The sequence below is a fragment of the Aotus nancymaae genome, unplaced genomic scaffold (assembly GCF_030222135.1).
Source record: "Aotus nancymaae isolate 86718 unplaced genomic scaffold, 86718_ANA_hifiasm-v0.15.2.pri h1tg000016l, whole genome shotgun sequence".
NCBI lineage: Eukaryota > Metazoa > Chordata > Mammalia > Primates > Aotidae > Aotus > Aotus nancymaae.
The window spans coordinates 32431981-32455651 of record NW_026988428.1 but is presented as its reverse complement, the minus strand read 5'-3'; the positions used below and the strand labels follow the sequence as shown (position 1 = coordinate 32455651).

General features: G+C 41.1%; 1 protein-coding gene and 3 non-coding genes across 7 annotated transcripts in view; all 4 read left to right on the top strand.

Moving 5' to 3' along the window:
* The window catches only part of KANSL2 (KAT8 regulatory NSL complex subunit 2), a 38544-nt gene extending 17115 nt beyond the window's left edge, over window positions 1-21429 (top strand). For 3 of the 4 annotated variants that reach the window (XM_064377017.1, XM_064377016.1, XM_064377018.1), the window contains exons 5-10: window positions 3054-3221; window positions 5148-5310; window positions 6385-6481; window positions 13734-13987; window positions 19781-19900; window positions 20654-21429. In XM_064377017.1, coding sequence (XP_064233087.1) covers window positions 3054-3221; window positions 5148-5310; window positions 6385-6481; window positions 13734-13987; window positions 19781-19900; window positions 20654-20785 — 934 coding nt within the window. In that variant the 3' untranslated portion in view covers window positions 20786-21429. The remainder of the gene's footprint in view (window positions 1-3053; window positions 3222-5147; window positions 5311-6384; window positions 6482-13733; window positions 13988-19780; window positions 19901-20653) is intronic. The other variant, XM_064377019.1, reaches the window with a different exon arrangement.
* On the top strand, window positions 6581-6717 carry LOC135275531 (small nucleolar RNA SNORA2/SNORA34 family). Its single transcript, XR_010343153.1, has one exon. It is a non-coding gene; the product is annotated as a small nucleolar RNA SNORA2/SNORA34 family (small nucleolar RNA).
* LOC135275532 (small nucleolar RNA SNORA2/SNORA34 family) lies at window positions 18315-18449 on the top strand. Its single transcript, XR_010343154.1, has one exon. It is a non-coding gene; the product is annotated as a small nucleolar RNA SNORA2/SNORA34 family (small nucleolar RNA).
* On the top strand, window positions 20313-20449 carry LOC135275533 (small nucleolar RNA SNORA2/SNORA34 family). Its single transcript, XR_010343155.1, has one exon. It is a non-coding gene; the product is annotated as a small nucleolar RNA SNORA2/SNORA34 family (small nucleolar RNA).
* Window positions 21430-23671: the final 2242 nt, after the last annotated feature.

The following is a 23671-nucleotide window of genomic DNA, read 5'->3' as shown; positions in this document are numbered from 1 at the left end:
TTTTGCTCTTGTTGCCCAGGCTGGAGTGCAGTGGTGCAATCCTGGCTCACCACAACTTCTTCTGGCTTCAAGCGATTCTCCTGCCTCAGTCTCCCGAGTAGCTGGGATTACAGACATACACTACCATACCGAGCTAATTTTGTATTTTTATTAGAGAGGGGGTTTCTCCGTGTTGGTTGGCCTGGTCTCGAACTCCTGACTTCAGGTGATCTGCCCACCTTGGTCTCCCAAAGTGCTAGGATTACAAGCGTGAGTTACTGTGCCTGACCAAAATTAATTTTTTGAAAAAATTTTTATTCTCATTTTCAGTATTCAAAAAGTGAATTTCATTTTAACAAACTATATATTAGGGTAAGGCCTTAGTATTTTAGGTTACAGACAGGTTAATTAATGCAGGCATAGCCCATTTTTTCTGAAGATATAACTTAGTCACCTTGTGGAAACCGTTATGTATTTTTAAAGCCTTTTTACATTTTCTGATAGTCTTTTAGATTTTGTCATTTCTGTAATTCGCTGGTTTTATTTTATTTTTTTGGAGACGGTCTTGTTCTGTCACTCAGGCTAGAGTGCAGTGGCACAGTCTCCGTTCACTACAACTTCTGCCTTCTCCTGCCTCAGCCTCCTGAGTAGCTAGGATTACAGGCGTTTGCCACCACACCCGGCTAATTTTTTATTTTTAATAGAGATGGATTTCACCATGTTGACCAGGCTGGTCTTAGAACTCCTAGCCTCAGGTGATCCACCTGCCTTGGCCTCCTGAAGTGCTGGGATTACAGGTGTGAGCCACCACGCCCGGTCCTTTGATGGTTTTATTAATCATGTTTTGATTTTTAATTTCTGTTCACTTACTTTTACTTCGGAATATAGTTAAGTACCTCTTATACACAGGTAATACTGGCTCTTGTTTATATTTATGAAGAAATTTTGGCAGAAATTACTTGCTTTCAGTCCTAAAGTTAATTTTACATATTTATCCTGTGTATTTTTTCAGTGACTTAACAGCTAATTTTTAAAAATAAAGCATAGGCTGGGCACAGTGGCTCACACCTGTAATCCTAGGACTTTGGGAGAGTGATTTAGGTGGATCACGAGGTCAGGAGTTTGATACCACTCTGGGCAACATGGTGAAACCCTGTCTCTACTAAAAATACAAAAGAAGAAATAAAAAATTATCTGGGTGTGGTGGCACACGCCTGCAATCCCACCTACTGGAGAGGCTGAGGCACAAGAATTGCTTGAACCCGGGAGGCGGAGGTTGCAGTTAGCTAAGATTGCACCACTTAAGCCTGTACAACAGAGCAAGACTCTGTCTTAAAAAAATAAAAGTATGATGTGTACACATGTAATTTTCATTGAGGGTAAAAAAATAAAAATAAAAGTAATATGTAATTTTTTGACTAAAAATTAGTTTATAGAATTTATTACCTTTTCGATAAAATTTTTACTCAAAGTATGAAACTTAATATCAAGGTATATAGCATGTTCTTTGTATTTATGTAATGATTAGACAAGATGAGTGAAACAGAATTTTTAAAATTCAATGTTATTCTCTTAATTTTTTATATTTTTTTATTTTTAGTAGAGACAGGGTTTCACCCTGTTGCCCAGGGTAGTCTCAAACTCCTGACCTCAAGTGATCCGCCTGATTCGGTCTCCCAAAGTCCTAGGATTACAGATGTGAGCCACTGTGCCCAGCCTATGCTTTATTTTTAAAAATTAGCTGTTAAGTCATTGAAATAAAACCATCAAAGGGCTGGGCGTGGTGGCTCACACCTGTAATCCCAGCACTTTAGGAGGCTGAGGTGGGTGGATCACCTGAGGCTAGGAGTTCTAAGACCAGCCTGGCCAACATGGTAAAATTCATATCTATTAAAAATACAAAAATTAGCCAAGTATGGTGGCAAGCACCTGTAATCCTAGCTGCCGGATCCATCTCTATTAAAAATACAAAAATTAGCCGGGTGTGGTAGCAAGCGCCTGTAATTCTCCCCTCTGGAGTAACTGGGATTGCAGTTGCCCACCCCCACCCCCGGCTAATTTTTGTATTTTTAATTGAGATGGGGTTTTCACTATCTTGGCCAGCTTGGTCTTGTACTTCTGACCTCGTGCTCCTGACCTCTTGATCCACCTGCCTTGGCCTCCCAAAGTGTTGAGATTACAGGCATGAGCCTCTGTGCCCGACTTTTTTTTTTTTGAAACATGGTCTTGCTCTGTCACCCAGGCTGGAGCATGGTGGTGCCATCTCAGCTCACTGCAGCCTCCCACTCCCAGGCTCAAGTGATCCTCTCACCTCAGCCTCTTGAGTAGCTCAGACTACAGGTATAAACTACCGTGCCCAGCTAACTTTTGTATTTTTTGTATTGTCAGGGTTTTACCATGGTGTACCCCAGACTGGTCTTGAACTCCCAGGCTCAAGCAGTCTGCCTGCCGTGGCCTCCCAAAGTGCTGGGATTCTAGGCGTAAGCCACTGCACCTGGCCTCATTTCTTAATTTTGAATTGCATAATTCAGAGCCAGGGAACGGTCTTCCTTCCACACATTAATCACTAGCATAACTTTGGGAAGTTCTTTTTTTTTTTTTCCAGATGGAATCTCGCTCTGTTGCCCAGGCTAGAGTGCTGCAGTGCGATCTCAGCTTGCTGCAACCTCTGCCTCCGGGTTCAAGCAATTCTCCTGCCCCAGACTCCCGAGTAGCTGGGATTACAGGCGTCCACCACCATGCTCAGCTGATTCTTGTGTTTTCAGTAGAGACAGGGTTTTGCCATGTTGGCCAGGCTGGACTCTAATATAATGCAAATAACTGGGAAAATAATAAGACATTTCTTTTCCCCCATTTTGTGAAATCACAGATTAGTGTTCTTTCTTGGAGATTTTCTCTTTTGCTTTATTTAAGTACCACTTGAATGATAACATAGTTTGTGAAAACATTATGTTAAGGTGACTATCTCAGTACCGAACTTGTTAAATAACAAACTTAGTCTCACATCTCTACTCTTTTAAACTTGGGTTTTATTATTATTTTCTTAGGCTTTGCTGAACTCTGTTTTATTCCAGACATGCTGGTGTCTACACGGCAGAAGAAGTGGCCCTGATTATGCGTGAGAAGCTAATTCGTTTACAGTCTTTGTACATTGATCAGTTTAAACGACTTCAGCATCTGCTCAAGGAGAAGAAGCGCCGGTACTTACATAATCGCAAAGTGGAACATGAAGCTCTAGGCAAGTTTTATGCCAGTTCAACAAGCTGTTGTGGGTTTAATGTGTGGATTTGGTAGTATAGTCCTGTGTCGCTTAATGATGGGGATACATACGTTGTTAGGCAATTTTTTTTTTCTTTTGGAGTTTGGCGATTTTTATCATTCAAACTTCATAGAGTGGCTTAGGCTAACCTAGGTGGTATAGCCTGCAGCGTACCTAGGCTGCAAACCTAGAAACATGTTACTGTACTGAATACTGTGGGTGGTTGTAACACAGTGGTAAGTGTGTACCTAAACACATCTAAACATAGAAAAGGTACAGTTAAGTTATGGCATAAAAGATTTTAAAAATGGCATGTAGCATGAATGAAGCTTGTAGGACTGGAAGTTGTTTTGGGCATGTGAGTGAGTGGTGAGTCAGCGGGAAGGCCTAGCACATTATTATTTACTACTGTAGATAAGTTTTAAGTACTGTACACTTAGACTATACTAAATTTATTTTAAAAATTCTTCAATAATAAATTAACCTTAGCTTACTCAAACTTGTTTACTTTATAAACTTTTTTTTTTTTAATTGAGACAGACATGCAGTCTTGCTCTACTGCCCAGACTGGAGTGCAGTGGTGCCATCTCAGCTCACTGCAACCTCTGCCTCCTAGGTTCAAGCAATTCTCTGCCTCCTAGGTTCAAGCCACCTCAGCTTCCTGAGTATTTGGGATTACAGGCGTGTGCTAATTTTTAAATTTTTAGTAGAGATGGGGTTTCGCCATTAGCCAGGCTGGTCTTGAACTCCTGACCCCAAGCAATCCACCCACCTAGGTCTCCGAAAGTTCTGGGATTACAGGCGTGAACCATTGCACCTGGGCTATAAATTTTTTTTTTTTTAAAGAGACAGAATCTTGCTCTGTCACTCAGTCTGGAGTGCAGTGGTATGATCCTTGCTCACTGCAGCCTTGAACTCGTGGACTTAAGCTATCCTGCCTCAGCCTCCTGAGTAGCTAGGACTGCAGATGCACCACCATACTCAATCAACTATTTTTAAATTTTTGTAGAGACGGAGTCTTGCTATGTTACTGAGGTTGGTCTTGAACTCCTGTGCTCAAGTGATCCTTCTACCTCGGCTTCCCAAAGTGCTCGGATTGATTACAGGGATGAGCCACTGTACCCGGCCTTTATAAACTTAAAAAAAATTTTTTTTTAAACTTCTGGACTCTGTAATAACACTTAGCTTAAAACACAAACACATTGTACAGCTGCACAAAAATATTTTTCTTAAAAAAAAAACCTTTTAAACTTTTGTTAAGAACTAAGATGCAAACACGTACATTCACCTAGCCTACATGGGCCTAGTGTCACTGTCTTCCACCTCCACATCTTGTCCCAGTGTAAGGTCGTCAGGGACAGTCACATTCAGCAAGCTGTCATCTCATGATAACGATGCCTTCTGCAGTAACTTCTGAGATACCTGCCTGAGGCTGTTTTACATTTAACTTTTTAAAAATAGATAGAGTGGAGTACATTCTAAGGATAAGTATTAGATAGTAAATGCATAAACCAGTAACATAGTTGTTTATTACCAAGTATTATGTACTGTGCATAATTGTTATGAGCTAGACTTTTACACAACTAGCAGTGCAGTAGGTTTGGTCACCAGCATCGCCACAAATGTGTGAGTTGAACTATGTCACTAGGCAATAAGAATTTTTCAGCTTTGTTATAATCTTATGGGACCACCATAGTATATATGGTCCATGATTGATTAAAAAGTGGTTTTATGTAGCACATGACTGTAATTAGATTTATTTCTGTCTTGGTACCTGGAATGGGGGAGAATTTGCTTTTGAAACTGCCTGTTTTATGCTAAAGATTTTTCTGTTTACTTGTTGATTTGGAGAAGTAACCTTGATAGGTTGCTTAGCAAATAACATCTTGACTCTTGTAACTCTAGGCAGTAGTCTGCTGACTGGCCCAGAGGGACTTTTGGCCAAAGAACGAGAGAACTTAAAACGATTAAAATGTCTGCGTCGATACCGCCAGCGATATGGAGTGGAAGCCTTACTGCATAGGCAGTTGAAAGAACGCAGAATGCTGGTCACAGATGGTGCCACCCAACAGGTAATTTGTGTGTATACTTTATTTTTATTTGTTTTTTTTTTTTTTTTGAGATAGAGTCTTGCACTGTTGCTCAGGCTGGAGTGCAATGGCGTGATCTTGGCTTATTGCACCCTCCACCTTCTAGGTTCAAATGATTCTCCTGCCTTAGCCTCCCGAGTAGCTGGGATTGTGGGTGCCTGCCACCATGCCCAGCTGATTTTTTTGTATTTTTAGTAGAGATGGTGTCTCACTATGTTGGCCAGGCTGGTCTTGAGCACCTGACCTCGTGATCCACCTGCCTCGGCCTCCCAAACTGTTGGGATTACAGGCGTGAGCCACCGTGCCTGGCCATGTTCACTTTATTTACAAAGTCAGAGTAATTATCAAAACATTATGTCCAGTCTTGGATCTGAAATCTGACTTTCTGCACTTGGGTTGTAGTGAAAGCACTTAGCTTGAAGTCAGGAGACATAGATTCTAGTCTCAGTCCCCACTGATGAGCTTTATGTCTGCACAGACAGCTTAACTTTTCTGGGCCTCAGTATTCTCATCTGCATATTGAGTAGTTGGAATAAGTTTCTAAGTCTTTTGGTTCAGATATTCTTCAGTTCAGAAATAAACACAGGTTAAGCCTGAATTGCTTGGGAATCTTGTTTTAAAAGGTGTGAAGGTAGAATAGGAGCAATTGCATGTCAGGAAGTAAGGTTAATAGGAAGAAAAGTTAAGTGATTATTCTGAAATTTGTTTTTGAAACCCTTGGTCTCTGTTGCACTAAGAGTAATTTTGTTTGTTTCATTTGTTAAGATTCCACCTAAGGTTACAATTTTCAAGAGTTCTGTTGGTAAAAGACAAAATCTTAAAACAATTAGGCTATATCACACTTTTAGAATATGGAGAGGTGTATTTGGGATTAAGGTTGACTCATTATATGCTAGGTTTTAGTTTTTTGTCTTTTGCATAATATTGGTGTATCTACTTTTGTTAAATGTTGAATTTTGTAGCCTTTAGGATGTGCTTTTCTTATATGACTATTTTCATCGTAATTGTTTGTATGTTCTTTTGTGGGTCTATTTTATCTGTCTTTTTTCATTTTAGGCCCATACCACTCGTTCCAGTCAGAGGTGCTTGGCCTTCGTGGATGATGTTCGTTGTTCCAATCAGTCTCTTCCAATGACCAGACACTGCCTTACCCGTATCTTTTTACTTTGCCTGTTAAGGCTCTGATTTGCTAGTTTGAAGACTAGTGGGAATCTCTGTGCTAGTTTGCTTAATTGAAGGTTTTTGTTTTCCTTTGGCCCTGAATCAAGGCCACCAGTTTGCTGAAGCTGTTGGTTTCAAGCAGGAGCCTAAAGAATTATTCTTTTATGGTCTGTTGGCCATTTCATAACTTTGGAAATGTAGTGGTCAATTCATTAGAAAGAAACATGAGTCATTTGTTATAGATGTGAGCTAATATTTATTTATAATCTTAATACTAGAGTTCCAAAATATCCATACAATGTTTATAATTGTCTCAAGGTTTCTGATTTAACTTGCTTATTAGAATCCTAATGCTGTTAAATCTAATTATAACCTTAAAAAATTACTGTGGGTTTTCCTCCCCAATTGAAAGGATGATTCTGCACTGTGAACTTCTAGTATTATCCTTTTGTGTGGTTAGGGCCCTGGCTTCTATATTTTTATTTTGTTTTTTGGAGTTTTGCTCGTCTCCTAGGCTGGAGTGCAGTGGTGTGATCATGGATCACTGCAACCTCTGCCTCCTGGGTTCAAGCAATTCTTCTGCCTCAGCCTCCTGAGTAGCTGGGATTACAGGCATGTACCACCACACCCAGCTAATTTCTGTATTATTATTAGAGATGGGGTTTCACCATGTTGGCCAGGTTCGTCTCAAACTCCTGACCTTAGGTGATCCACCATCCTTGGCTTCCCAAAATGCTGGGATTACTGACGTGAGACACTGTGTCCAATGTTTGTTTGTTTTGAGACAGAGTCTCACTCTGTTGTCAGACTGGAGTGCAGTTGGCACCATCTTGGCCCACTGCAACCTCTGCCTTCTGGGTTCAAGTGATTTTCCTGCCTCAGCCTCCTGAGTAGCTGGGACTACAGGCATGTGCCACCACACCCAGCTAATTTTTATATTTTTAGTAGAGACAGGGTTTCACTGTGTTGGCCAGTATGGTCTCAATCCCTTGACCTCGTGATGCGCCCACCTTGGCCTCCCAAAGTGCTGGGATTACCCGGCTTTTATTTTTAATTAAAAAAAATTTTTTTATTTTTTTGAGATGGAGTCTTGCTGTGTTGCCCAGGCTGGAGTTCAGTGTCTCAGTCATAGCTCACTGCAGCCTTGAACTCCTGGGCTTAGACAGTTCTCCCACCTCAGCCTCTGAATAGCTGGGACTATGTATGTGTGCCAGCATGCCTGGCTAATTATTTAATTTCATTATTACTATATTTTTTTGAAACACAGTGTCACTCTGTTGCCCAAGCTGGAGTGCAGTGATGTGATATCGGCTCACTGCAACCTCTGCCTCTCAGGTACAAGCAATTCTTGTGCCTCAGCCTCCTGAGTAGCTGAGATGCATGATACCATGCCTGGCTAATTTTTGTATTTTTAGTAGAGATGGGGTTTCACAGTGTTGGCCAGGTTGGTCTCAAATTCCTGATCTCAGGTGATCTGCCCTCCTTGGCCTCCCAAAATGCTGGAATTAGAGCGTGAGTAACTGTGCCTGGCCAGCGTTTTTTAAATTTTTTGTAGAGACAAGACTCACTACGTTGCTCAAACTGCTGGGCTTAAGCAATTCTCTAGTCTTGTCCTCCCCAAATGCTGGGCTTACAGGCATGAGCTACTGTACCCGGCCTTTATAAACTTAAAAAAAAAAATTCTTTTAACTTGACTCTTCAGACATTTTTCTTTTTAAAAATTTTTTTGAGATAGAGTCTCTGTTGCTTAGGTTGGAGTGCAGTGGCATGATTACGGCTTACTGCAGCTCTCTACCTGCTGGTCATAAGCGATCTTCCCACCTCAACCACCAGAGTAGCTGGGACTACAGGCATGTACAACCATGTCCAGGTAATTTTGTTTAATTTTTGTAGAGAGGAGGTGTCACTATGTTGCCTAGGCTGGTTTCGAATTTCTGAGCTCATGTTACCTTCCCGCCTCAGCCTCCCAAAGTAATAGGATTATAGGTGTGAGCTACCACGCCCATCTCTTGACTCTTTTGTATTAACACTTAGCCACTGTACCTGGCCTCTAACTTGCATATTTTAAGCATCATTCAAATTAGAAGTTTACTGTTTCCAAAAATGAGTTGCTTTTTTTTTTCTTCTTTCTATTAATTTGCCTTTGAACCATCATAATGTCTCATGATTTTGTTAAAGGATTACATTTGTCATTGGGCCTTCAAACCTTTTTGAGTTGTTAATTAAATAGGATTTTTTTTTTTTTTTCCTGATACGGAGTCTCACTCTGTTGCTCAGGCTGGAGTGCAGTGGTGTGATCTCAGCTCACTGCAACCTCAGTCTCCTGGGTTCAAGCAATTCTCTTGCCTCAGCCCCTGAGTAGCTGGGATTATAGGTGCCTGCCACCATGCCCAGCTAATTTTTGTGTTTTTAGTAGAGATGGGGTTTCACCATGTTGGGCTGGCTGGTCTCGAACTTCTGACCTTGTGATCCGCCCACCTTGGCCTCCCAAAGTGCTGGGTTTACAGGCATCAGCCACCACGCCCGGCCATTAAATAGGGTTTTTATGTGAAAGGCTTAGTTAAATGTTGCTGGATTTCATTTGTGTGCAAGAAATGCCAATTATTTGGAAATTGAAACTTATTTTCTTTAATAGGAAGAGGAGGAGAACCTCTTTTTAGTCTTTTGATAAGAAGCTGGTTTTTTGTTTTGCTTATTAAATGTTCCTAATTTATTAATTACTACAACAGATGTCTCATAAGGGATTACGTTTCTTATTTATACAATGTTGTGCAAAGTAAAGAAAAACTCTAAAGATAAATGTTTACAGCCTGGACAACACAGTGAGACCTCATCTCTAAAGAAAAAAAAAAAAATTAGCTGGGTGTGGTGGCATGTGTCTGTAGTCCCAGCTACTTGGGAGCATCTTTTGAGCCTACTGGTTTGAACCTGCAAGGATCATGCCGCTGCATTCTACCTTGGGTGACAGAGCAAGACCCTGTCTCTTAAAAAAAAAAAAAAAGTCTGGTTGTGGTGGGTCACGCTTGTAATCCCAACATTGGGGAGGTGGAGGCGGTGGATAGTGGGGTCAGGAGTTCAAGAGCAGCCTGGCCAAGATGGTGAAACCCTGTCTCTACTAAAAATACAAAAAAAAAATTAGCTGGACATGGTGGTGGGCTATTGTAAACCCAGCTAGCTACTTGGGAGGCTGAGGCAGAGAATTGCTTGAACCTGGGAGGTAGAAGTTGCAGTGAGATGAGATCATACCACTGCACTCCAGGCTGGGTGACAGAGTGAGACTCCGTCTTCAAAAAAAAAAAAATTACTTAAAACACAATTGGGTGGTTGGGCGTGGTGTCTCATGCCTGTAATATCAGCACTTTGGGAGGCCGAGTTGGGCAGATCATGAGGTCAGGAGTTCAAGACCAGCCTACCAATATGGTGAAACCCCGTCTCTTCTAAAAATAGGAAAATTAGCTGGGCGTGGTGGTGCGCACCTGTAGTCCCAGCTACTTGGGAGGCTGAGGCAGGAGAATTGCTTGAACCTGGGAGGGGGAGGTTGCAGTCAGCCAAGATTGTGCCACTGCACTCCAGCCTGGGCAACAGAGCGAGACTCCATCTCAAAAAAAATAATTGGGCATATTTAAAAGAAGATAGAAAAGGCTAATAGTTGAAAAGTGTATATCTTCACTATAAATACAATTGGCCTTTGAACAATTCAAGGGGGTTGGGGTGCTGAGCCCTCTACACAGTTGAAAATTTGTGTATAATTTTTGATTCCTCCAAAACTTAACTGCTAGTAACCTTTAGCTTACTGTTGATCAGAAGCTTTATCAACAACATAGCTGCCTGGCGCTGTATTTTATATGTTTATATGTCATATATTGTATTCTTATAATAAACTAAGAAAATATTACTAAGAAAATCATAAGGAAAATATTTTTTTCTGTTGATTAAATGGAAGGATTATCATAAAGATTCTTACGGTCTTTATGTTGAGTAAGTGGAGGGGAAGTGTTAACTGTCTGGGATGGCAGAGGCAGAAGAAAATGCATATGTAAGTGGACCTGTGCAATTCAAGCCTGTGTTGTTCAAAGGTCAACTGTAAATAGGAAATAAAACAAGGAAAATTTAAAATCTATAAAATTGCTATTTGTACATATATTTGTTTTAAAATAAAATTTAAAATGTACAATTAAAAAAATGAGTGAATTTCAAAAGTAGGTGAGAGTATGGTAAAATGAATCCTTCTAAATATTGGCAGTGGGAATATAAATTGACATAAGCTTTTTGAAAGCAGTTTGAAAGTAATTCATATTTCTTCACATGATAATATTTACCTCTGGAAATTTATTTTGAAGAGATAATCAAATGCAGACCAATATTTTACACAAAATATTCTTTGAACTAAAGACAGCCTTAAAATTTTTTATCTCCCTGGACAGTAGGGAGATAAATCATAGCACAACATAGTATGGATTATTTTCAGGCATTAAATATATTTAACACAATTTATGAATGACAGCAAAATGATAGTGACATTCTGTATAGCGTCTAAACTGCATGAAACAAAATTCTGGGAGGGAACAACACAGGTATGTGGTGATTTTTGCATGGTGTGGTTATGAATGCCTCCTTTTCACTGTTCCTTTTTTTTGTTTCTTTTTTAAGGTGAGCTTGAATTACTTTTATAAGGGAAAAAACTCAGTTTACAGATAGTATAGACTATATATTTCTTATAATACTGTACTCAAAGATACAAAGCAAAGTTGAAAATGAAATGTATTTGAAAAGAGTAGGGAAGTGTTTTTTTTTCCTTTTATGCTCTTTCCTTTCCACTCCATAGTTGCCTAAGTTACTTACCCTTCCTTAAGTCCTTATCCCAGAGAAAGATTCGACTGCCATTGGTGACCTGTTAACTCTTTACTGTGGTCTAATGGAGACAGCACTCGACTGAAAGTGAAGGACCCAGACTGTAGTTGTAGGTTAACCATTCCCTTCTTATCTTCTTTGTCCCCATCTGAAAGGAAAGTGGGTAGAGGATGATGGGGGGGAGTCCTTTTTTAGGATATTGTGGTATTAAATACATAAGAGACTTGTGAAAGTCCTTTGAATTCTAGTGGAAAAAAGTTCTTGGCTGGGCGTGGTGGCTCACGCCTGCAGTCCTAGCACTTTGGGAGGCTGAGGTGGGTGGATCACCTGAGGTCAGGAGTTTGTTTGAGACCTGCCTGGCCATGTTTCTTCTATTTTTAGTAGAAACATGGCAAAACCCTCTTTCTACTAAAAATACAAAAATTAGCCGGGTATGATGGTGGTCGCCTGTAATCCCAGCTACTCAGGAGGCTGAGACAGGATAATTGCTTGAACCTGGGAGGCCCAGGTTGCAGTGAGCTGAGATTGCGCCACTGCATTCCAGCCTGGGTGACAGAGCGAGACTTTGTCTTAAAAAAAGTTCTGGTTGAAACATTTAATGGATAACATTTTAAATATTAATAATTTAAGAATGGACTTCTTAAGCACATTAGATATTGCTTAGGTTTAAGCACATAGCGCAAATCTGATGGTTCCCATTAGGTTCATATGTTTATTCATTTGGTTATTCATTCAATAAACACTTGTTTGCTTTGTACTATCTTCTGTTTCTTTAGAGTAGTGGTTTTCAGCTGGGGGCCATCTTGTTCTCCAGTTGGCAATGTGTGGATAAATTTTTGGTTGTTATGCCTCAGAGATGGAGGTGCTACTGACAGGCCAGGAATGCTGCTCTACATCTTTCTTCCAACAAAGATGTACCTGGTCCACAATGTTGGTAGTGTCACAGCCGTCACACCCTACTTGAGAGTTTAGTTATTTCCAGGTATGGATTGAAAGTAATGGCTTAAAGAAAGAAAAAAAAAACACGAAAGTAATGGCTTTATTCAAGAAAAGTTTATATGGTTTAAAAAATTAAAATGTAGGCCGGGTGCAGTGGCTCATGCCTTTAATCCCAGCATTTTGGGAGGCCAATGCGGGTGGATCACCTGAGGTCAAGAGTTCGAGACCAGCCTGACCAACATGGCGAAACTCCATCTCTACTAAAAATACAGAATTCGCCAGGCGTGTTGGCACATGCCTGTAATCCCAGCTACTCAGGAGGCTGAGGCAGAAGAATTGCTTGAACCCAGGAGGCGGAGGTTGCAGTGAGCCGAGATCGCGCCACTGCACTCCAGCCTGGGCAACAAGAGCAAAACTCTGCCTCAAAAAAAAAAAAAAAAAAAAAAAAAAAAAAAAAAAATTATACGTTAGATTTTTTTATTTTTAAAAATTACAATTCCATAATCTAGCTACTATCAGTTTATAGAAAAATTGTGTTTTCTGGTTAAAAATAAGTCTAATTTTAAAATAACGTTTATTAATCTAGAAAAATAACCAGGTAGTTAAGATTTCAAGAAATGGTAGCACTTGCATAAAATGTGTTTTGTAGAGTAACTTGAATTTTACTGTATCTAATCATGATCTTGATTTTGATTCATCCTACAGAGCTTCTTTGCTAACTTGGACATAAAGCCCTTCTGCCTTTAACAAAAGTTGTTGTAGAGTCCTTGCAGTGTTTCTGGAGTACTTTTTTTTTTCAGTGGGCCTTCATAAGCAAAATTTTCTTCTTCCTTTAGGATCAGAAAAGGGCTCCCCTGAACTACCACACTCCCCCAAAAAACAAAAAGCATGGATATTTAATTTCTTGTCAGTATATAATACCTAGTGACTTTTGCTAGAGCTGTTTTCCCCTATTCCACTGTGCTTTAAATGAATTTATCATGTAGTCATCTTTGGAAACAAGGTCCAAGAAACTGTTGCAAAATTTGCCAGTCTGCTAAGAGAGCAGACACGTTGTATTTCTTGACTCTTGGAAGGGCTGTGTTGGGGGCATTTTCAAGGCTATTTGCATTTGCCACTACAGTATTTATTCTGGACAGGTGTGTGTTCCTGGGAGTGCTATTGCTACTTGCTTAAGGGAGAATGGATTAGTGTCTAGTTTAAATGACTAGGATCCTGAAAAGGAGGTCAGAGACTAGTTTTAAATTACTGGTAGAGCTAGAATTTGATGCTAGTAAATGACATTTATTTTGAGAAGTAACTTTAAAAATTGCTAACTGCATTTGGTATTCTGTATCAAATGTAGCTGTAATTTATCTTGTATAGTCCAGACCTTAAGTTTTGGCAGAGCATGCTATTTATATTTTATGCTTTCGATAGATTGTGTTTTATTTCCCTTGACCATATTTCTACAGATATTTGTCAAGATACGAATCAGGTTCTCTTCAAGTGCTGCCAGGGATCTGAAGAGGTACCCTGCAACAAACCTGTTCCTGTAAGCCTCTCTGAGGATCCCTGCTGCCCACTCCATTTCCAGTTGCCTCCTCAGATGTATAAGCCCGAGCAGGTACTGTCTGTGCCAGACGATCTGGAAGCCGGCCCCATGGATCTGTACTTGAGTGCTGCTGAGCTTCAGCCCACTGAGAGTTTACCTCTGGAGTTCAGTGATGTAAGTTAGAGAAGCTCTGCTCTGGCTCAGGCCCTTGAGACAAGGCCTTATTTATTAATGGTGAGGAATAGGTTAGTCTTTGGTGGTTAGGAGAATTGACAGTTTTTGAAGTGATATATATGTGTGGTTTTATTTGTGTGTTAGCATACTAATTTAGAGAAATCTGCCCTACCTTATTTTTTTCCTAGACATTTTTTTCATACCTTTTTAGGGATACAGTTTACATATCATAAATTGCACTCTTTGAAAGTGTATAATTTAGTGATTTTTAGTATATTCACAAAGTAATGCAACTGTCACCACTATCTAATTTCAGGTTTTCATTATCTCCAAAAGAAACTCAATCCCTATTATGTCACTCTTCATTTTCTTCTCCCTTCAGCCCTTGGCCACCATGAATCTACTTTTTGTCTCTAAATTTGCTTGTTCTGGACATTTCATATCGGTATAATACTATAGGTATCCTTTTGATCTGGCTTTTTTCACTTAGCATAATGTTTTCAAGGTTTATCCAAACCAGTATTTATCAATACTTCATTCCTTTTTGTGACTGAATTAATATTCCATTGTTTGGAAATACAGCACTTTAAAAATCTGTCAGTTGATGGATATTTGCGCTGTTTCTACTTTTTGGCTATTAAGGAATATACTGTTAAGAACTTTTGAGACGGGGTTTCTGTCGGTGGCATGAGCCACTGTGCCTGGCTCAGTTATCATTTTTATAACTTGTTTTTCTGAGTTGTGGTTTTTCTCTGTTGCTCAGACTGGAATGCAATGGCATGATCATGGGTCACGGCAGCCTCAAACTCCTGGGCTTAAGTGATCCTCCTGCCTCAGCCTCCCAAGTAGCTGGGATTATAGGTTTATGCCACCATGCCCAGCCAATTTTTTATTTTTTATATAGAAGAGGTCTCCCTATGTTGCCTAAGCCGGTCTTCAACTCCTGGGCTCAGGTGATCCTCTTACCTTGGCCTCCCAAAGTGCTAGGATTACAAACATGAGCCACTGTGCCCAGCCACTATAACTTGGCCTTTTTTTTTTTTTTTTTTTAAGGAACGAGTCTTTGTTCTGTCATTCAGGCTGGAGTGCAGTGGTGCGATCTCAGCTCACTACAGCCTCTGCCTCCTAGGTTCAAGCAATTCTTGTGCTTCAGCCTCCTGAGTAGCTGGGGCTGCAGGTGCGTGCCAGCAGACCTTACTAATTTTTGTGTTTTTGGTAGTCCAACAGGGTTTCGCCATGTTGGCCAAGCTGGTCTTGAACTCCTGGCCTCAAATGATCCACACACCTAGGCCTCCCAAAGTGCTGGGATATAGGCATGAGTCACCATGTCTGGCTTATAACTTGTTATTGATAACTTAGGTGATTTTACTTGTGGGAAGACCAGGCATCAGATATTAATACGGGTAAAAACACAGCCTTTCATTCTGGATATTTGCTTGTTTCCTGTGCTTTGATGCAAGAATGGTTGGCAGGTAGTAACTTATCACTTAATCTTACTATTTTAAGTTCCTTCTCTCTCATTCTCTTTTGGTGGTTTTTGGAGATAGTAACAAAACGTGGATTCTGTTTTTTTAATTTTTATTTACTTACATATTTGTGTTTTGAGACGGAGTTTTGCTCTGGGCCCAGATTGGAGTGCAGTGGCGATCTCGGCTCACTGTAATCTCCACCTCCTGGGTTCAAGCAGTTGTCCTGTTTCAGCCTCCCAAGCAGCTGGGATTATAGGTGCATGCCATCAGTCCTGGCTAATTTTTGTATTTTTTAGTAGAGATGTGGTTTCACTATGTTGGCTTAGCTGGTCCCAAACTCCTGACCTCAGGTGATCTGCTTGCTTCAGCTTCCCAAAGTGCTGGGATTGCAGGCATGAGCCAAAAACGTGGATTCTCTTTATATTCTGATACTTTTAGTTTTTAAAACACTCCTGTTTTAATTGGAATTTTTGCTTATTTCCTTCACTTATTTAGGTTCTTTTTGCCAATTTTAAACCTTATAAGAGACAACACTGTGTATATGTGAGAAAAGACTTTTCTGAAAACATATCCATTCCATTGTTATCTTGAGACTTGGATGCCTTTTGCTTCAGTGTTTAATTCCAAGCTAATTATTATCATTATTATTATTATTTTTGACAGTCTCGTTCTGTCATCCAGGCTGGAGTACAGTGGTGAAATCTCGGCTCACTGCAACCTCTGCCTTCTGGGTTCAAGTGATTCTCCTGTCTCAGTCTCCCAAGTAGCTGGGATTACAGGCGTGGTCCACCATGCCTGGCTAATTTTTATATTTTTAGTAGAGATAGGGTTTCGCCATGTTGGCCAGGCTGGTCTCGAACTCCTGGCCTCAAGTGATCTGTCCACCTGTATTTCTTATACAAATAATTAGCGTCCAATCCAAGCTAATTATTTGTATAAGAATTGTGTATGGGTTGGATGCAGTGGTTCATGCTTGTAATCCCAGCATTTTGGGAGGCTGATGCAGGCAGATCACCTGAGGTCAGGAGTTCCAGGTGAGCCTGGCCAATATGGTGAAACCCTGTCTACAAAAAATACAAAAATTAGCTGGGTGTGGTGGCATGTGCCTATAATCCCCAATACTGGGGAGGCTGAGGCAGGAAAATCACTTGAACCCTGGAGGCGGAGATTGCAGTGAGCTGAGATCTTGCCATCACACACACACACACACACACAAGTGCACATGGTAAAAAACAATTGGAGAAAACAGATTTACAGTCTTAATGGTTGAAAAAACTGGTTTCTGTGGATAATACAAAAGTTTCCAACTCACCCGAAATGGATGGTAAGTTGAATGTATCCTATTTCCTATGTTTCTGCTTAAATTGAGTGGCTTAAAAAAAATTTTTTTTTAAATTTTTTATTTTTTTGAGACAGAGTCTCGCTCTGTCACCCAGGCTGGAGTGCAGTGGCACGATCTTGGCTCACTGTAACCTCTGCCTCCTGGGTTCAAGCAGTTCTCCTGTCTCAGCTTCCCGAGTAGCTGGGACTACAGGTGCCCGCCAGGCCGGAGTGCAGTGGCACGATCTCAGCTCACTGCAACCTCTGCCTCCTGGGTTCAGGCGATTCTCCTGCCTCAGCCTCTGGAGTAGCTGGGTCTACAGGCGCGTGCCACCACGCCTGGCTAATTTATGTATTTTTAGTAGAGACAGGGTTTCACCATGTTGGTCAGGCTGGTAGTTTTTTGTAGTTTTAGTAGAGAGTGAGTTTTACCATGTTAGCCAGGATGGTCTTGATCTCCTGACCTCGTGTTCTGCCTGCCTCGTCCTCCCAAAGTGTTGAGATTACAGGCATGAGCCATCATGCCTGGCCTAAGCAGCTTTATTTTAAGGATTTTTAAATTATATATGTTCTTTGTGGCACGGTGGCTCACGCCTATAATCCCAGAACTTTGGGAGGCCGAGGCGGGTGGATCACGAGGTCAAGAGATCGAGACCATCCTGGTCAACGTGATGAAACCCCGTCTCTACTAAAAATACAAAAATTAGCTGGGCATGGTGGTGCGTGCCTGTAGTCTCAGCTACTCAGGAGGCTGAGGCAGGAGAATTGCTTGAACCCAGGAGGCTGAGGTTTCCGTGAGCTGAGATAGCACCATTGCACTTCAGCCTGGGTAGCAAGAGCGAAACTCTTGTCTCAATAAAAAAAAAAATTATATATATTCTTTAATGTGAAGATGTTTTGATTCTTGTTTTTGGTTATGAGCACACCAAAAAATGGGAAATGATTGCAAATTGAAAGCATAGAACTAAGTTTCTCGTAAAGCTGGATAATTAGAAACACAGAGGATCTATAAGCTGGATTGGGCATGGGGAGTACAAATCTCCTGGGTGTTTTTTTTTTGTTTGTTTGTTTGTTTGTTTGTTTTTGAGACAGAGTCTTGCTCTGTCACCCAGGATGGAGTGCAATGGCATGATCTCGGCCTACTGCAACCTCTGCCTCCTGGGTTCAAGCTGTTCTCCTGCCTCAGCGTCCCAAGTAGCTGGAATTACAGGCGGCTGCCACCGTGCCCTGCCAATTTTTTTTTTCTATTTTTATTCTTTTTATACTGCGTAGAGAACAAGCCCTGCCAATTTTTGTATTTTTAGTAGAGAAGGGGTTTCACCATGTTGGCCAGGCTGGTGTCAAACTCTTGATCTCAGGTGATTCTCCTGCCTCAGCCTTCCCAAAGTGCTGGGATTACAGGTGTGAGCCACCATGGCTGGCTATCTCCTGGATATTTTTAACTCTTAGGAAGAAGGAGAGTTTAGCACCAGACTCTTGAAAAGCAGTGGCATGAAAGTTAGTTGGTTTGATGTTTTATTTGAGCCTTTGTAATGCCTTAGGCCCTGAATCAAGACCAATGGTTTGCTGTAGCTGTTGGTTTCAAACAGGAGCTAAGAGTGATGTCTTCCTTGTGGTCTGTTGGCTATTCAGTATCCCCGTGTGAATTGCCAATTCAGTTGGAAGAAACATGTCTCTAGAATGTAATGTCTTTTTTTTTTTAAACAGAGCAATTGAACTATGTTAGGCTTTAGAACCAGGAAGTTGGCCAGGCGCTGTGGCTCATTCCTGTAATCCCTGTACTTTTGGAGGCTGAGGCAGGTGGGTCACGAGGTTAGGAGATCAAGGCCATCCTGGCTAACATGGTGAAACGCCGTATCTACTAAAAATACAAAAAGGTAGCCAGACGTGGTGGCACGGGCCTGTAGTCCCAGCTACTTGGGAGGCTGAGGCAAGAGAATTGCTTGAAACTGGGAGGCAGAGGTTGCAGTGAGCCAAGATCGTGCCACTGCACTTCAGCCTGGGCAACAGAGCAAGACTCCATCTCCAAAAAAAAATAGAATCAGGGAGTTAACTCTGTGGGGATATGGACCTAACCAAAATATTTCCTAGCCGTTTAGAGGAACTTTGAGTTTTCTGTCCTTTATCCTTTCCTGCTGCCCTCTCCCTTTCCCCCGTTTGAGCTTATTTGCTTGCTTTGTGGCGGTTAGGACGTTAATCAAGCAATCTTGTATTGCCCAGCAGTATTTAATTTTAATATACCATTGTTCATACTTAAGTTCATCACTGGTGAAATTACCATGTTGATTACAGATAGCCTCAGAGGGAATATTTTAAAAAATGTTTTTAAATTGTAAACATATATAATTACGTATATAGTTAAACATACACGATTTTACTCTTAACCTATGTATGTATACATGTAAATGGTGGGTAGGTAGAGATGGGGTCTTGTTGTGTCATCCAGGCTGGTCTTGAATTCCTGGCCTCAAATGATCCTTGCACTTCAGCTTCCCAGCGAGTAGATGTGAGCCAGTGCACCTGGCAGTTTTTAAGTGTATAAATAGGTGGTATTACGAACATTTACCACGTTGTGCAACTATCACCACTTTCTGTTCCAGAACTTTTTCATCAACCTAAACAGAAACTTTGTACTTTTTAATCAGTAACTCTCTCCTTTCCCTTTCCCCTGTTCCTTACTGTTATCCTTTTCTCTTTTCTACTTTCTGTTTCTATGAATTTTCCTGGGAATTTTTTTTTTCCTCCAAGACAGGGTCTGGCTCTGCCACCCAGTTTGGAGTGCAGTGGCGCAATCTCGGCTCACTGCAGTCTCTGTTTCCTGGGCTCAAGGGATCTTCTCAACCTCAGCCTCTGTAGTGTCTGGGACTACAGGTGTGTGCCATCATGCCTGGCTAATTTTTCCAGTTTTTGTAGAGATGAGGTTTTAAAGTTTGCTGAAAAATATGCTAACTTTATTATTGTTATCCTTAGTACTGCTGATGGGCATTTCTCTTTTTTTTCCTAGGACTTGGATGTTGTGGGTGATGGTATGCAGTGTCCTCCTTCACCTTTGCTTTTTGATCCTTCACTAACCCTTGAAGATCATTTAGTCAAAGAAATTGCTGAAGACCCAGTGGATATTTTGGCAAGTGAAGAACAGTTCTCTCATATAGTGACCTGGCCAGGCAGAGGGTTCCCTGCTGGCTAGCATGTACTCCTGGAGGGGAATGGGGTGTTATCACTAGTATAAAGATGCTCCACTATGGCTCTCGCTCATTGAATATCATATAAGCAAAGCACTTTAGAAAATGCTCCACTCTGCTCCTGAATACCCTTGTTGCTATAGTTCTCCACATGGGCTCTTAGACTACCTAATGGCCCCCGATCCTCATATCCCAGAGTAGGACATAAATTTATTTAAATAAAAGCTTGAGACAAGTAATCTAGGTAAATTGTACTTCTGAGGGAGAGTTCAGCACCGAAATTGTTCTCACTGTAGAAGGACCAGTAATGTAATGTGATTTGAGTTGTTTCTGTGAACCTTAGGTAGAATTCCAGTGGCCCTGACTGAAGACCAGCAGTTGTACTATAACTGATGGTTTCAAAGAGAGGCCTAAAGGACTATCTTCCTATGGTCTGTTGGCTGTTCTGGGACCTCAGCAGGGAATGGCTGTTTCATTTGGAAGAAACAACCTACAGCTCTCCATTTCATGGGAATATCCTCAACAATGGGCTCTTCCAAGGGACAGGAATAGCTAATATAGGGAAGAACATCTGCCCAGAATTAATTTATTTGTCGTATTGTTCTTATTGCTAGTATAAGTGGCCACTGATAAGTCAGATTAATACTTCAGACCACAGTGAATGAATTTCTAACTGAAGTGCCTTTTTTTAACAGGGCCAGATGCAGATGGCTGGAGATGGGTGCAGATCCCAGGGATCTCGAAATTCTGAGAAAGCTTCTGCACCATTGTCTCAGAGTGGATTGGCTACTGCAAATGGGAAGCCAGAACCCAATTCTATTAGTTGATAGTTTTGGGAACCATTTTACTTTGGCAGATTTAAATTTCTCATTCTTCAAAGAAGTATTTCTGATCATCTCTTACAAAACACAGGCAACTCAACTACCTTGTTTTTCTTCTGGATTAAGTATTACAGTCAGACATAAAACCAAATTTTGAGGGAATGGACTGATACTTTTCAAAAGTTTTGGGTTTTTTGGAAGACAAAGAGCTTTGATAATCCTTATCAAAGCTTCTGGGATTATTTGGAACTACACCTAAAAGGAAAGAGACATCTTTGTAATGGGATTTCCAAAGTCATGGATAGAAATCCACTTAAGTAGCTAAGTGGGAGCTGTCTTTGTGAGTGGTGTCTTTGAGATATTGATGGCCCTAATATCTGGTTATCTCTATCTAAAGACCTGCAGTTCAGCGTTTCTTCACCTCTACTTAATTGAGCAGTCTTGAAGCCCTTTCTCTGGTGAACTCTGGCTTTTATCCTCTGAGAAAATAGCCCACAGGACTGGGTCCTCCTTACCCATCTTGCTTTTAACCTATGTAAATTTCTGTGGTGGCTATCTTATGTAAAATATAGTAAAAATTTATTGTATATAGTTTCTATTAAATGTTAAAGAAAATGTTATGAAAATATCAGTCACCTCAATTGAATGCATATTTGAGAGTACAGTATTTTTTTACGGTTTTAGGGACCTGTCTGATGGGAAAGGGAAGTTGGGACAGATAATACTTCCATCCCAGGAAGTAAATAAACTTTCAGTAGCTCGTTTTGGTTTTGCTTTGAAGGAAGAAGTAAAAGAAAAGGGGCAGGACTTATTAAAGCCACTCAATTCCAAATATCTTCTTTTTACCCTACACTCTGTGTCCCCTACACCCACTCACATTTCTCACAACGCCAATGCCATCTGCCGGCGCGGTGACTGATACCTGTAATCTCAGCACTTTGGGAGGCTGAGGTGTGTGAGCTATCACTTGAGCTCAGGACTTCAAGATTAGCCTGGGCACCATAATGAGACTCTGTGTCTATACTTTAAAATTTTAAATAATACTTTTTAAAAAATAATGCTAGGCTGGGTGCGGTGGTTCAGGCCTGTAATCCCAGCACTTTGGGAGGCCAAGGTAGGTGGATCATGAGGTCATGAGATGCGAGACCAAGAGATCTGAGACCATCCCGGCCAACATGGTGAAACCCCGTCTCTACTAAAAATACAAAAAATTAGCTGGGCCTGGTGGCGCATGCCTGTAATCCCAGCTACTTGGGAGGCTGAGGCAGGAGAATCCCATGAACCTGGGAGGCAGAGGTTACAGTGAGCTAAGATTATGACACTGCACTCCAGCCTGGTGACAGAGCGAGACTCCATCTCAAAAAAATGCTATCTCAAAATTCTTTAGTGGTAGAAATATACTTAAAACAGAGAAATTGGGGTTGATGCTGGATCACTAAGATAGACATAGGTATTGTCAAGATGGTTTTGACACAATCTTAGAGCAGGGTTAAAATAGAAGTTCAGTTAGGGTTGAGGTACCTACACTAGAAATCGTTTATTTCTACACTGCATTATGACAAAGGGCCAAAAGATTAGATTACTTTCTATAAGGACTGAAATGGGCACAAAATAGTTTACACAGTTACACCATCATCTTTAAGTATTTCATTCAGGAATAGATGAAAGTAACTCATAAAAGGCTCATCAGATGATGAATCCCTGGGGAGATTGCCTTTAATAGGTCTTCCAGTGATACTGTTTTTCAGTTTGTAGTTCCACCGCTTTTTTGATTCCATAGTCTAGTATTTTTTTTTTTATTTATTTTGAGATGGAGTCTCGCTCCGTCTCCCAAGTGATTCACCTGCCTCAGCCTCCCAAAGTGCCAGAATTACAGGCGTGAGCCACCACGCCTAGCCTAGATTAGTGCATTATACACTTTATCCACAAAGACAAACATTACTTCTTTTTATTTATGTGCTTATTTATATTTGAGATGGGATCTTACTGTGTCACCCAGACTGGAGGGCAGTGTCATGATTATAGTTCAATGTAGTCTTGAACTCCTAAGCTCAAGCCATTTTCCTGCCTCAGCCTGTTAAATCGGACTTAAGTGCCATATGATGCCTAGCTAAGACAGACACTACTTTTTTTTTTTTTTAAAGACTCAGTCTCACTCCTGTCCGCCAGGCTGGAGTGCAATGGCACGATCTCAGCTTACTGCAACCTCCACTTCACAGTTCAAGCAATTATCCTGCCTCAGCCTCTCGAGTGGCTGGGATTACAGGTGCCTGCCACCACGCCCAGCTAATTTTTATATTTTTAGTAGAGGCGGGGTTTCACCATGTTGGCCAGGCTGGTCTCAAACTCCTAACCTCAGGTGATCCGCCCACCTCAGCCTTCCAAAGTGCTGGGTTACAGGCATGAGCCACCACACCCTGCCAACAAACAGCTACTTACACAGCTGTGAGCTTGAACGTGACTGCTCAGATACCCTTTTCCTGTTTAAAAAAATGTAATTTACAAATCACTAGTATACATACCACCCAGCATGATTGCTAAACGTAATATTAATAGGACCGTCAGAACTTTCTGGGGAATGAGGTCCAGGGAATCTACTCTTAGCACCTCAGAAATTCTGATAACCATGCATGCTTGGAAACTCAAATGTGAGTTTTGGGAAGGCTATGTTTGGCTACCATTCTCCAGGGTTCTGGCTCTCAGGTACAGAGAAAATGGAAAGATGGGGTAGGAGGGGCCTCAGGCTGCGCCATATTACTGAGAAAGTTTTGGCCCTGGTAGTGGAGTCTCTAATCAAAGGTCTGTTAGAAGAAATGGCCCAATACCCTTGCTGTGCTCAGTCACTGGTAGTAACCTGAGGGAAATGTGATACCTTGGTAGATGCAAAGGTGA